This window comes from Neoarius graeffei, chromosome 15 (genome assembly GCF_027579695.1).
Source record: "Neoarius graeffei isolate fNeoGra1 chromosome 15, fNeoGra1.pri, whole genome shotgun sequence".
NCBI classification, from domain to species: domain Eukaryota; kingdom Metazoa; phylum Chordata; class Actinopteri; order Siluriformes; family Ariidae; genus Neoarius; species Neoarius graeffei.
The window spans coordinates 31,929,466-31,944,078 of NC_083583.1; the positions used below are offsets into that span (position 1 = coordinate 31,929,466).

Genomic DNA, 14,613 nt, shown 5'->3' on the forward strand with positions numbered 1-14,613 from the left:
GCTTTGTATATCCACCATCAAGGCAAACGCTCATAATGTAGCACGTTTTGATCACGTGGTTGCAAGTCATCTATAGTGCCAAAAGGACATCATAGGCAAATACATAACAGGGCTGTTACCTCTAGTCTTGCATACTGAACCACACAACCCTAACCTTGTCCAGTGCTTTCAGAATTGCTGACCAAATCACATCCATTTCCTACCACCATGCTATCCTTGAGTCAGAGAGATGGACTCTAAAACACTGGAGATTTCTGGCACAGCGTCCTGAAGTGTGGAGCTGCCCACTGAGTTAAGGAGTTCATCAAAGTGGTATGACCATTGCTCAACAATATCTGGAGCATTTTTTGGTTTTGCCTTGTTTTCTACCTCACCTTCTCCTGAGATGTATGCCAGAAGATCTTTGAAACCACTTGTGAAGCCATCTTTAAAACCACCCTGCCTATACTTGACCTCTGCAACTGCTTTTGCTTCAGCCCTTCTGGTTCTCCTGTCCCTCTCACCTGAATCAGAAAAGCCCTCGGACCTCCTCAGACCTGCCTGATCCATCCTGATGCCCTACGTCTGGCTGGAGTCTCATTATGTTACTCCTGTGGAGGATGGCCCCATATGGACAAACAAAAGTCGCACTTGGAAGATGGCGGTGAACACTTACAGTAATGATTTTATGTCTGAGGACTGCGGTTGACTTGCTAACTTGAGGAATGCAGTTGTCATGAACAGTTTTGCACTCAAGTTTCCACCAATGAACAGTTTATAACTTTAACAAAACTGACTTCATGTTAAAACTATAATGAATTTCCTGGTTACACAGACTTTGTGACTATATAGGACACGGTTAACAATAATCTAGCAATAACAAAATATAAATGATCACCCAAATGAGGATGGGTTCCCTTTTCAGTCTAGTTCCTCTCAAGGTTTCTTCCTCATGTCTGAGGGAGTTTTTCCTTGCCACAGTCAGCACAGCCTTGCTCATTGGGGATAGATTAGGGATCAAATCAGCTCATGTTTCAAGTCTTTAATTTTCCATAAAGCTGCTTTGTGACAATGTCTCTTTTGTTAAAAGTGCTGTACAAATAAACTGACTTGACAAAGCCATCTGTGAGCATGGACGGCCTCGCCATTGGTGCCTTTAAGATTGAGGACTTGAATATGATCCATTCATTCTTGGTGAACCCAGCATTTACATTTCCAGCATTTTGGAGATGCCTTTATCCAGAAAAAACTTGCAGAACAACTTTGTAATCTCTATCAGAAACGCACCTTCACACTAGGTTGCTAGGTAATGGATAAGGAGTATCATCAGTCTAAAACCCTGTTGGGGAGGTGGGTATGGTATGAAAATAAGCCACAAGGCAAGTACATGAGCAACCTTTTTTTTTTTTTTTTTGTTCTTGCTAATACAGTAGCAGTCCATTAACACGCCACTGCTCAAGTTTCCAATTCGGCAGGCTTTTCTTCCCAGTCACACCAAGTATCTCCATCGTTCTCAACATGAGTACTGAAGCTCCCCAGCCTGGGACTACTGAGCAGCCTCATAATTTGTTGGAACCCCAAAGTAGAAGAGACCATCCCGATACTGGAGTCTGTAGTTATTATTTCAGGCTTTTCTACTCTGTATCCTGCAGAGTAGAAAGTTGTGTTTAGCACAAACCTAATCGTTGTATGAGCTTAAAACTAGATTCTATGTGCAGATTATATATCGTTTCTGTTTGTTAGCTAAAATATTTTGCTCTTTGATCACTAGCATTCTGAAGATGTGAATACAGAAACTTGTGCCACTGATGAGGAGAGATGCTATGTGAAACACCTCACCCCCCTCTCTAAAGAGATTGTGACGTTCCTGAAGAAACCTATAAAAGAGGAAAAATCTGGAGATGAAGACCTCTGTAAGACCTTGCACTACACTCCAGTCTGGGCTAAACAACTTTTTTTTTTTTTTTTTTAACTAGGTTTTATTTGGGATGGGTTACCGTTTCCCCCATTATATTTAGATGACAGGTTTTGTATGTAAATGATGCCGTTTCAGATGGAGGTACATCAAACTCTGTGAGCTGTATCACCCCTGTTGACCAGCAGGATGGAGAATTCCAGATGAAGCCTCTAAAAAAGGAGGAAGCTGAAGATGACTACTATCTCTGTAAGACAGTATGGCACCGTAGAGTCCAGTGAGGCGAAATAAGAATTCTGTACGTTGTGTTATGTAAAATTCGCGTTACTTTTTAATTGAAAATTAAGTTACTGAGTCAGTAGTGCGACAAATTCTAAAAATGGGTGGCCTTTTTTTTTTTTTTTTTTGAATTTATACCAACACAAAGGCTATACACTACAGCAAACCAAAACGAAGACAACCGTGCACAAACAATGAACACAAGCTGTGCAGTGAACCAAGGGAAGAGGTAGATTTTCAAAAGTGCAAATTAAATCTTTAAAGGTAGACTGACTTTCAGATTTTTCAGGTTTAGGCCATGAAACGGATTTTCCCCGACACCCAATTATTTTTGTTTAGTGGACCAAAAGCTACTGAATTCAAATCACAGACTTCCAATTTTATTAGTAGGATTTTTATCTAAATAGAACAATTAATGAATTTAGGGCCACATGGCCCTAAATTCTCCGCTATTATTTCTTTCTTCACCATGACACAATAGAAGATACTACGTCATTCATCACGTGGTGGGCTTTCCCCGTTTGCGCAAGGCATTGTGGGATATAATTTTGAAACAGGAGAGGAAAATGGAGGATGTGATTTTTGCGAATGAAATGTGAAAGACCAACTACAGTAACGGAACGCGAGAAGAAAAGATGCTATGTTGCGAAGGAAAGGAAACGCAGGACCAAACTAATAAATATCGGCAGTCAGCGAGCACCTCGGTGTGATCAGCTGTTCGTTTAGCGACAGAATGATGTAACTGTCAGTGTACAGTCAAGGTAAACCTGTAGATGGCAGTAATGCAACACTGGATGCCAGCTGCCATAAAACCCAAGAGGAGGAGATGAAGCCGAAAGGTAAACATGCACATGTGCATACCAGACTTCCCCGTCTGCTTGACTACGTGAAGTGAGCGATTTCATGCACATTATTTGCAAGGGAATCCCTTCAAATTATTATTATTTTAGGTATTGTAGAAATAAACATGCATCACAATGACCAAATTTGAGAGGGAACCAAATTTCACCGGTTTTATGAAATCAAAAGGCCGTCTACTTTTAAGGGATTTATATCGTATCAGTGATTTTGTATCAGTTTTTTTTTTTTTGTATTACCATTTTCTACACCGCAGAACAATACTGAAGACACCAAAACTCTGGAACAACATAGGGAACACACATGGAACTAATGTGACGTAAAAAAAAGACAGCCCACATAAGAAACAAGGGGATACAAAAAAATTTTACAACAGGGACCATAGAAACAAAAAAAGCAATGACAAAAAAAGGTGAAAAGCAGAAAAGATAAACCAAAAACAGATTAAAAAAAAGTTATTGTATCAGCATGGTGCATAAAGTCATTAAAAAAGGGCGTTTTCAGTGCTGTAATTCACTTTGGAAATTCTAGCAGAATAACTCATAGTAACTTAGTCATAAATGTTGTTGAATTTAGCATGAGTGATTTGGACTTATTCACTATCAAGCCACAACCTTTTGCACCTTTTTTGAGTGATGGTTTTATTAGCATGGACATAATGTCTGTCTTTTGTTGCCTGTTCTTCTTTTAGACTGCGAGGATTGCAGGTCATTCTTTATCAACAAGTGTGAGGTTCATGGTCCGGCTCTCTTCATCCCTGATACCACTGTTTCCCTGGGAGTCCCAGACCGAGCCAGGCAAACACTTCCACCTGGTCTAGAGGTCCATGAGTCCGGTATTCCTGATGCAGGTCTGGGAGTGGTCAATATGGGAGAGACCGTTCCAGTTGGTGCGCACTTCGGCCCTTATCAGGGAGACTTGGTAGAGTGTGAGGAAGCTATGAACAGTGGCTACTCCTGGGTGGTTAGTTATTTTCTTAATTATACATTTATTAAAAATTTATTTTCATTAAGTATTTTTTTGTCATCTACATAATTTTTTTTTTTTTTGCAGATATACAAGGGAAGACAGTCTGAGAGATATATAGATGCCAGCAGTGAGATGCATGCTAACTGGATGAGGTCAGGAAGCTTGCTGGCTGTTGGACCTTTTGTTCAGAGTTCTTTATTTGGAGTCCTTCCCTCTTGTTTTCTCTCACTTTGTATCCTTTATTTCTCTTTTTAATCTTTCTTTGTCGTTGTCTCAGGTATGTGAACTGTGCTCGAGATCATGAAGAGTGCAATCTTGTGGTATTCCAGTATCGAGGGGGGATTCTATACCGCTGCTGTCAACCAATCAAACCAGGACAGGAGCTTTTGGTGTGGTACACGGAGGAGTACACGAACAATCTCAGCACTGCATTTGAAGAAATCTGGAAGAAAAAGTCCTCTCCACTTGGCGATGGTAATGTCCAAAAATTTTAATTTCATTGCAGGGCTTTCTCCAGAGAAAAAGATCCAAGCAGTGCTACTGATGCGGAGCCCGGCCCGGACGGCCCTGAAGGCTGCTAGGGGGGTCTGGGGACATGCTCCACTGTAAAATTTTGAAATTGGAGGCTTCAAATGGTGCATTCTGGTGACATCTGATTTAGGCACAATTCAACATTATTACATAATTTTATTTATTTTTTTTACCTTGTCAATATGCAAGGGGCAAAATTAGAAATGAAAACACTTCATAGCACGCTTCTTCATTTTCCAATTCCAGGATGCCAGGAACAGAATCGAGGTCAAATCATGCAGCAGCGCCATCTAGCGACCAGGGCTTAGAACACGGTTTTATGTATGGATGCGAATGGCAGTCAGTGCACACAGCGAAACCTTTTATTTTCATTTTTGGACTAAGTACCAGGATAGTGATCGTTATTACTCATTTTTAGAGGGGAATAGGAGACATTTAGGCACAGAAAGTACTCTGCATTGTTCAATTTATGGTTTTATTTATTTATTTGTGTGTAAGTGGCAGTGCGGCGCTGACATCGCACTTTGGGGAAAGCCCTGCATTGTACTTGGTCTTCAAGTTGATTTTTTGGATATAAAACTGAAATGAATTGTGGCACATCATTATTTCGTTATCTTTCTAGCCCTAATTCAGTATATCAGCAAAATAGTAAGAACTTTTATTAGCTGATTGTGGAGTGTTAGAACAAAACCATGTCAAGCATTCATTCCTGAAAGTTACTTGAGTCCTGTGGATGCTCCTCATACCCCCACAGCTGGGTTAAGCTCTTACAAAACAGTTTTACAGTAACTCGTACCATAGCCAGCGATGCAAATTCTCTTCTCATACTGAAGAAGACCTCATTCCTGTTCCTGCTGTGACCCAGGCTGGTAATTTAGATTTCTCACTTGCAGTGTGCAGCATGGACTGGCTTTCCTTGTTGTCAGATACCCTAGTGTTCTATTTGCAAGCTTCAAAATACAAGTCTGAAGACCAGATGCTCAAGAAACCATTAATCTTCCCTGAATCTCCCTTTGTTACTTGGGCTATGAAATCACGACTTATATAGCACTAGTAATACTAGCTGAGTGCTGAAGAACTGGACCCTGTCAAATGTGTTATGCCTGATGCAGCTGCTAATCTCTAGGGGCTTCAGGACATCTAGGCATGGTCTTGGCAAAAGCTACCTGATGTGTCTTGGCTAGTGATATTTGCTACATGTAATCTTGCGTTGTGGTTTTTTTAAAAATTAATTTATTTTTTATGTTTGTTTAAATTTCTGTTAGCCTAGTTTTGGCACATTTGGTTAAGACTCTGGGCTACTGATTGGAAGTTTAAAATCAATGCCAAGCTGTCACTGTGGGGTCATTGAGCAAGGCCTCTAACCTCCAATATTTGGTTATAGGATAATTTGCATGAAGGTGTCTGCTAAATGAGTAAACTATTTAACAGTTATTTCACGAAATCGAGTCGTACATGAGTTAATGGCCGACGAGGTATGGAGCACCGAGTCGACTATAAGCTATGTACGGCGAAAAATTAGAGCTCGAGGAAGAAATACCACCTCCAGCTGATAAAGGGCATGCATTCATAAACTTCTTAACACAATACCAGGGTGAAACTCGGCTAATTATCATCATTATAGAGAAACCTTAGCGTGACTACTGATCACGATACTTGCTGTATAATATCAAACCATACCTTTCAAGTTACAAAATTGTGACTATTTCTCCAGTGCCACTGCTGAGGATATTTTATAATCTTGCCACATTCACTGGATATGAGCAATCGCATGCTCTGATTGGCTACTCTACTACCAGGCTATCAGTTCATATACCGTGAGAAGAGGAAAAACAAAATGGCGGAGCATGTTGCTGAACCAACCAGGGGCGAAATAAAACTCGACTCAAACAAAACTCCAAAAAAAAAGCAATAAAATAAGGAATGAAAGTATATGATGGTAAGAACGGAACCTTTTTTTTTCTTTTCCAAGAAGTATTATAGCAGGCGGCACGGTGGGTAGCACTGCCTCCTCACAGCAAGAAGGTTCTGGGTTCGAGCCCAGTGGCCGATAGGGGCCTTTCTATGTGGAGTTTGCGTGTTCTCCCCGTGTCTGCATGGGTTTCCTCCAGGTGCTCTGGTTTCCCCTACAGTCCAAAGACATGCAGGTTAGGCTAATTGGTGGCTCTAAATTGACCGTAGGTGTGAATGAGTGTGAATGGTTGTTTGTCTCTATGTATCAGCCCCGTGATGACCTGGCAACTTGTCCAGGGTGTACCCCACCTCTCGCCCGTAGTCAGCTGGGATAGGCTCCAGCTTGCCCGCGACCCTGCACAGGATAAGTGGTTATGGATAATGGATGGATAGATTTCACCCTTTTGATACAGTGCCTACAGATCATGGTGATTTATGCTCCAACAAACGACACACAAAATTGCCATTTTGTAGTCATTTTCATAAATAAAAAAAAAAGTCGGGGCGGCACGGTGGTGTAGTGGTTAGCGCTGTCGCCTCACAGCAAGAAGGTCCTGGGTTCGAGCCCCGGGGCCGGCGAGGGCCTTTCTGTGCGGAGTTTGCATGTTCTCCCCGTGTCCGCGTGGGTTTCCTCCGGGTGCTCCGGTTTCCCCCACAGTCCAAAGACATGCAGGTTAGGTTAACTGGTGACTCTAAATTGACCGTAGGTGTGAATGTGAGTGTGAATGGTTGTCTGTGTCTATGTGTCAGCCCTGTGATGACCTGGCGACTTGTCCAGGGTGTACCCCGCCTTTTGCCCGTAGTCAGCTGGGATAGGCTCCAGCTTGCCTGCGACCCTGCAGAAGGATAAAGCGGCTAGAGATAATGAGATGATGAGATGAAAAAAAAAAGTCAGAAAAAGTAAGCACACCCTTATATTTATCACACTTTCAGGTCCATAAAATTAGCACCAGGTGTTCCAGATTAAGTGCCGTTGATGAGAACCTCCTACAGGTGGAGGTGCAGGTTGAACCCATCTTATTTAAACCTGACCTCTAGGGTCTGGTGCTATCTTTGCTATTGAATTGTGTGTGGGGTGTCATCATGCTGTGATCTAAAAAGCTCTCTCAGGGTCTCAGAAAAAAGGTTGTGGATTTTTATGATTCTGGTAAAGGATTTAAAAAGATCTCTAAATTATTAGAAATAAATCATTCTACTGTAAGGAAAATCATCTACAAGTGGCATAGATTTCACACAACTGGCAATTTGTCCAGGCCTGGCTGCCCCAGCAAATTCAACCCAAGAGAAGACAGTTTGATGCTAAAAGAAGTCTCCAAGAACCCCAAAATGTCATCACTGCATCTGCAGGTAACTCTTGCAACTGTTGGTGTGAAAGTTCAAACAGCTACAATCAGAAAGAGCTTGGACAAATTTGACCTGCATGGAAGGCACGTCAGGAAAAACCTTTGCTGTCCAAAAGAAACATTCAGTGCGTTTACATGCACCATAGAGAAAATCGAATTTCTGCCGTAGCTCGACTGAAATTGAAGTTCTAAATGCCATGGAAACACCTTAGCTCGGCTGAAATCGAACCGAACTGGATTTCTCGTAATCGAGCTACGCGAGCTAGATTATGCGATTGTAGCCGAGCTACTTAGTGCATGTAAACCCTGTCGAGCTACTTACTTCAGCACTGCCCCTTCCGGGAGTGATGATTTCGCGTATAGTTCAAGTACAACACGATGGTGTACAGAATGTTCAGCAAGTGCTGAGCTGCTTCGTTGTTGTCCATCTTCTCTCTCTCGATGTTGCTGTCCTCGTCGTCGTTCTTCTTGTGAACACGGAACTGATAACTTTGTTTATACTTTTGAATAGCTCTTCTTCATGAGGACAACCGGAAGTGTACCAACACGATGGGGCGTGTAGCGCCACCTGTGGCTCGGGTGCACAATGTACCTCACACAATAGCTCGATTTCCTTGTGTGCACGTAGGATTGGATTTCTCTGGGACCCTTAGCTCGATTACTGACAGTAGCTCGATTTGGATGTGCATGTAAACGCACTGATTTAAAGCAACACTACAGTTTACTAATGAACATATAGGCAAAAGCCAGGCCATTTGGAATAACCTGCTCTGGACAGATGAATCAAAGGTAAGAGTACATGTGTGGCATAGACCAAAGTTGGCTTTTCAAGAGAAGAACCTCATATTAACTGTGAAACATGGTGGTGGAAATGTTATGGTTTGGGGTTGCTGCGCTGCTTCAGGGATTGGGAAGCTTTCTTTCATTGATTCAGCTATGAATTCTGAATCATATTGAAGAATGCTTCAAGATGTGAGGCCATCTGTTCAAAAGTTGAAGTTGAACCAGAGGTGGACTTTTCAACGAGATAATGATCCTAAGCCCACTAGCAAATCCACCAAAGAGTGGCTCAAAAAGAAGAAATGGAGGGTTATGGAATGGCCTAGTCAAAGCCCAGATTTGAACTCCACTGAAATGATGTGGTGAGATTTGTAAAGGGCAGTACATGCAAGAGAACCCTCAAACACCTTGAGGAATTTTGCTTGGTAGAGTGGTCAAAAATTTCAGCAAGCCAATATCAGAGACTGGTGGACAATTATGTAAAATGGCTCCAAGAAGATATTTCTGTTAAAGGGGCTAATACTAGCTTTTGAAGACAAGGGTGTACTTCTTTTCTCTTCAGAAGAATATTACATCTGATATTTTTGTTGGATAAATGATTGAAAGATCTAATTTTTCTTGTTTTGTTCATCACCTTTTATCTGTAGGCAGTGTATCAAAAGGGTGCAATGTTTGCTCATTTAAATATGTTGAGAGGTCTACAGTATCCATGGGATGTACTTATTTTTTCACATGACTGTATGTGGTGTTCATAGTAGCAGTGTTTTTTTTTTTTTCAGAACTAGAAGTCATAAAGAAACTACAAGATTCTACGTCACACTACATGTGTTTCCCCCCCCCCCCCCCCCCCCCCCTTTCTTGGCATGAAATCTTTGTGCTCACTTTCCACCTTTTGGTCATTCGGAACACACAAAACTACAATTATATTGTGTTTTTCTATTTCTTTTCTAGAAACGAACAATGCTTTGTGTCCACTTTCCTGTACGTCTCAAATTTACCGTCACAAACCCGTCAAGAGATGCCAGAATGAAGAGGACGTGAGAATGCTGAAATCAGAAGAAATTACTTGTAATACTTTGAAATCAGGAAGTTCCAGGTGTCAGAAAACTGCACCTGATATTCGCCATACCACGGTCTCTCGTCGCCAAATGCAAAAAGGACTTCATTGCAAAGATTGCGGGAAGAGGTTTATTCGTCAGGGTAATCTCAAACTACATCAGCGCATTCACACCGGAGAAAAGGCTTATCCCTGCTCACAGTGCGGAAAGAGTTTTACACAACTAAGTCGCTTCCAAATTCACCAGCGCATTCATACAGGAGAGAAGCTGTATCAGTGCTCCGAATGTGGGAAAAAATTTAATCGAGAACGTACTCTGCAAATCCACCAACGTATTCACACAGGAGAGAAACCGTTTCACTGCTCACAGTGTGGAAAGAGTTTTAGTGAGCAACGTAACTTCCAAGCTCACCAACGCATTCACACAGGAGAGAAGCCATATCTCTGCTCTGACTGTGGGAGGAGTTTTGCTCAACACAGTACTCTCCAACGACATCAGCGCATTCACACCGGAGAGAAGCCCTATCACTGCTCGCAGTGTGGAAAGAGTTTTACACAACAAGGTGCTCTCCAGCGACACCAACGCATCCACACAGGAGAGAAACCGTATCACTGCTTCTGGTGTGAAGAGAGATTTATTCAACAGGGTAGTCTTCAACGACATCAGCTAATCCACACGGGAGAAAAACCTTATCGCTGTCTACAGTGTGATAAGGGTTTTACTGAAAGAAGTGATCTGAAGAAACACAAACGTGTACACACAGGAGAGAAGCCGTATCCTTGCTCTGAGTGTGGCAAACGTTTTACTGAGAGTGGTGCACTTAAAAAACACCAGCGCATTCACACGAGAGAAAAACCATATTCCTGCTTGCAGTGTGGAAGGAACTTCAATTTCTCAAGCACTTTCAGGAGACACACATGCACGAACACAGACAAGTTGTTGGGTTGATGAGATGTATGTAAAGTTGTTTTTTTTTTTTTTTTTTTCCCCATATTTACATTTTAACCTCCTAAGGCCCAAGCTGTTTTTTTTACATGCATTTTTTAATTTCTCTTTGCTATTTGGGCTTATTAGAACCTGATTAGAATAAAAACTAAGCATCATCTTTTGATAAGATGTACTTTTAGAGAAAAAGTATATCCACATATGTGGATTCTTGTTCCGAATTTCTAAAAAGTGCTGTCCACGCATGTGACCGCTAAGCCCTAGGAGGTTAAAGAAAATATCTCGCAAATAAACAAATTGAGCTAAAAGTCAGTCTTTGTTTGTCCTTTTATAAAAAAAAAAAAGCTGCATGTTGAATTTTTGTTCTTAATGATATAACCACTAAAGTGATGAAAATAGACGGGACTTTTTTTTTTTTGTCAGGGAGGCCGCTATAACTCCATCGTGTGTGATGTACATCACTGTGCTCGCAGAAAATGACAAGTGCGTGCTATACTAGACTATAATGTAATATGGTCTAGCGTGACTTGCATTTCTCCACAAAAATTATGGCAATGCAGTATTAGAAAAAGAATCAAAATAAAGTAGTGGGTAGTTTACTGCCTCCTTTTATTTAAAAAAAATTGCCTGCTCTGTTTGATGCATGACACGGTGTGCTGTCGGTGTTTTGTGGTAAAGCAAAGTTGGGATCGCATCTGGCTTCAGTTGTCATTTCTGCCTCATGTCTCGCTTCTTCCCGGTGGATTTTTATTTTTTTCATACAAGTTCTCCACAAAACAATCTTCTGTAATGCTCACTGCACAATCATCCCCCCCCCCAACGAGTAAAGTTTTCTTACTGGATGAAGCCACTTGGCTAAACGTCTTGGATCCAGGACAGAATGAAGACGACATGTGGAATCCTACGTCACACAGCACCGCCCTCATTTTCGTGTCCTGATGCAGCCATGTATCTGGCTAATAAAGCATGGCTGCACCCATGATGTTACATATTTAACATGTCAGCTTAATTTTTTCTTCTAGAACATATTGTATTGATGTATAATGACATTTCATAACCCTGTAATTTCAAAATTTCCTGGTTAATTGCTTTAAAGGCATTTTGCAAACACCCTTATCCAGAGTGACTTGCAGAATGCTTTGGAGTATCCACTAAAATATCCTGATGCTAGAACAAGTAGGTCAACTTCTAAAGGCCCGGTCCCACTGCACTTACGGATGCAAAGAGGATGTAAAACGTAAAAAAATCTTTGCCATCCGTTGGAAAACGCTGTGCATCCGTTGTGTACTCATTGCATACGTGCTTCATACGCTCTATCCATCGAGCATCCGTCCACTGTGATTTCATCCGCGCTAAAAGTTTTGAGCTGCACAAAACTTTTAGAACGGATGAACTTTCCGCCGTGTACGATGTAAATCCGCGACATATACGAGCAACAAACGGTCTATGTCCGTTATCATCCGTTAAACGTCTGCTGTATCCTCTCTGCATCCTCTGGGCATCCTCGCAACTCACATCCGCTGCAGCTGAAAACGGAAAGAGGGAGGAAAGATAAGGTACATGAAACGTCTATTCATCGTTAGTAGCACGGAAATAGAAAGGATGTAAGCGTATGCATCTCGTATATAAAGTATTCAAAACGGACAAAGCGTTTATATCTGGGATGTATCTCGTATATTTAGGATGTCTGGAGTATGTCTAGAGTATGTAGAAGGACACCTAGCGGACAATCGATATTTTGTATAAAAGGGGGGAGAAAATCATCTGGATCTCAGTACGAGTCGAACAGCCATGGTGTTGATACAAGATGTAGTAGAGATGCATCAATGTAGCCTTCTTCAAAAACGAGATGTAGTAGAGATGTATCGATGTAGCCGCCAGCACGTCTTTCCGCTTTATGCTGACGGCGTGCGTGCTGCATCCCTTTATATCCACAGAGCAGATGCAATTCATACCCCCCGCATGCGCAGTGAACGGTCTGCATCCGATATACATCCGCGCAACATCCCCTTTGTTTCCGTTAGGCGTACGTGATGCATCCCCTTCATCCGCTATGCATCCGCTCTTTCTGCTATGCGTCTGCTTCTCAGTTATCACCAGTAACCCCTTCGGAGCTGTCATCCGCTTTCATCCGCTAGGCTTCCTATGAACATGCGTTTAACATCCCCGCTATATACTACCCACGTCCGTTCTTTTCCGTTCTGTTTTCGCAAATTTTCGCCAATTTTGTCCATTTCTGGAGCGGATGAAAACGGATAGAGCCACCCCCGAAATTTTGCTCGTCCGCTGTGTCCTTTTTGCATACGTTTTGTGTCCATCGGCCAGTGGGACCGGGCCTTAAGAATGCTATCAAGCTAGAACCCTGTTTGATTGGAGTTGGTGCAATGAGTTGGTTTAACAAGAACAGCACTACAAAAAAAGTCACTCAGTGAAGATGTAGGTTTTAAGTCTTTGTTTGAAGATGGAAAGCTGTTCATACAACCAGGGAAAGTTATTTTACCACCTGAGTGCAGGTTAGGGAATAGCCTTGAAGCATATCTTCCTTGTACCTGCAGGGATATTTGGTTCAGTGGAGCTATGGTAGAGGCAGCTAGGTGGGGTCAAATTTATTTATTTTATCAGCATAGCAGTGATGTGAGGACGGCCTCGCAGAGAGAGAGCAAGTGTAGGGGACACGGCCTCGCCGAGAGAGCGGGCTTAAAGGGAGAACAGAAGAGGACCCTGTACTTTTCCTTGTGGAATATAATTTCCTCTACGTTACATGATGTGCCCATTCTTCCAGGTAGGATGCAAACCACCATGCTGTGCAACAAATTCCAAGGCTCTTGAGAATGGGGACAGTAGATTCTTCTGATTGCATTAGGGGCTTTTGACAGGTCAAAGAGGAAAAGACTGATGACTGTTTAACTGCTCTAGTGGCATAAAGCCTTTCAGTTACAGCCCACAGGGGGGAGCTTCTGTGAAGAAATAATGATGGAAGTGATGGGATACAGTTAACAGATGGTAGTATTGTTGGACAAGAGAAGTTGTAGGATCTCTTCTGGAGAAAGCAAAGAAAAATGTATTAGTCACATGTTATTGTCTGACTAGCATCTTAATTTATTTATGGGAGTTGGCACTACCCAATGGATGGAGGACAAGAGGCAAAAAAGCTTGGTCTCCAGATTTGAGAGTTCAGATCTCCGTGTTTGTGTATATTTCTACTCAACATCTCAAGTATCAGCAATATTGATGAGCTTCAACATCTGATCTTCACAGTGGCCGCTGCTGGTCTTTTTTTTTGGGGGGGGGGGCAGTGAATAGTGAATAAAATATACCATTTAATATATCATTTAAAAGTTGATTTATATAACTTTTGGCATTTGAATCTGAATTGTGTTTCATCTTAACCACGGTACACAAAGTTGTAACCTTTTTGTTCAAATGAGAAGCATTAAACTTCTGCTTTTGTCATCTATCCTGAGAAATCTGTAGACAATATGTACTCAATCTATCAACTTTCATTTTCTCAACATATTTTAGTTGAAAAAAAAAATTAGAGTAAATGATCCACTTTGTTCGTGTTAATTACACCTGTAACACTTGAGTCTGTAACACACCAATAGGTGACGCGTCACGTGCCATGCCTATCCCTAATTGGCTGCATGAACCTACGGCAATGGGCTTGTTACAGTTGACCCACAGCCTCGCTTCAGGTCTTGTATGGTTTTTTTTTTTTTTATGCCTCCACCACCATAAGGTGCAGGAGGCATTATGTTTTCGGGTTGTCCATCCGTCCGTGCGTGCGTCCGTCCCGAAACCTTGTGAACGCGATATCTCAAAGGCTAATGAAAGGAATTTCACCAAACCGTCGCCATTTGTGCGCTTTGGGACAAACATGAACTGATTAGATTTTGAGATCAAAAGGTCTAAGGTCAAGGTCACTGTGAGGTCAAATGTCTGTCCAAAAACCTTGTGAACACCCTATCTCCAAGGCTGATACAAGTAATTTCACCAGGCCAAG

At 41.9% G+C, this 14,613-nt stretch overlaps 1 protein-coding gene across 2 annotated transcripts in view; it reads left to right on the forward strand.

The window, feature by feature from the left end:
- Positions 1-10,922, forward strand: part of LOC132899350 (zinc finger protein 883-like) — a 78,758-nt gene extending 67,836 nt beyond the window's left edge. Inside the window, exons 4-9 of one of the 2 annotated variants that reach the window (XM_060941142.1) lie at positions 1,751-1,892; positions 2,033-2,143; positions 3,723-3,994; positions 4,085-4,152; positions 4,278-4,474; positions 9,559-10,922. In XM_060941142.1, the coding sequence (XP_060797125.1) occupies positions 1,751-1,892; positions 2,033-2,143; positions 3,723-3,994; positions 4,085-4,152; positions 4,278-4,474; positions 9,559-10,613 (1,845 nt within the window). In that variant the 3' untranslated portion in view covers positions 10,614-10,922. The remainder of the gene's footprint in view (positions 1-1,750; positions 1,893-2,032; positions 2,144-3,722; positions 3,995-4,084; positions 4,153-4,277; positions 4,475-9,558) is intronic. The other variant, XM_060941143.1, reaches the window with a different exon arrangement.
- Positions 10,923-14,613: the final 3,691 nt, after the last annotated feature.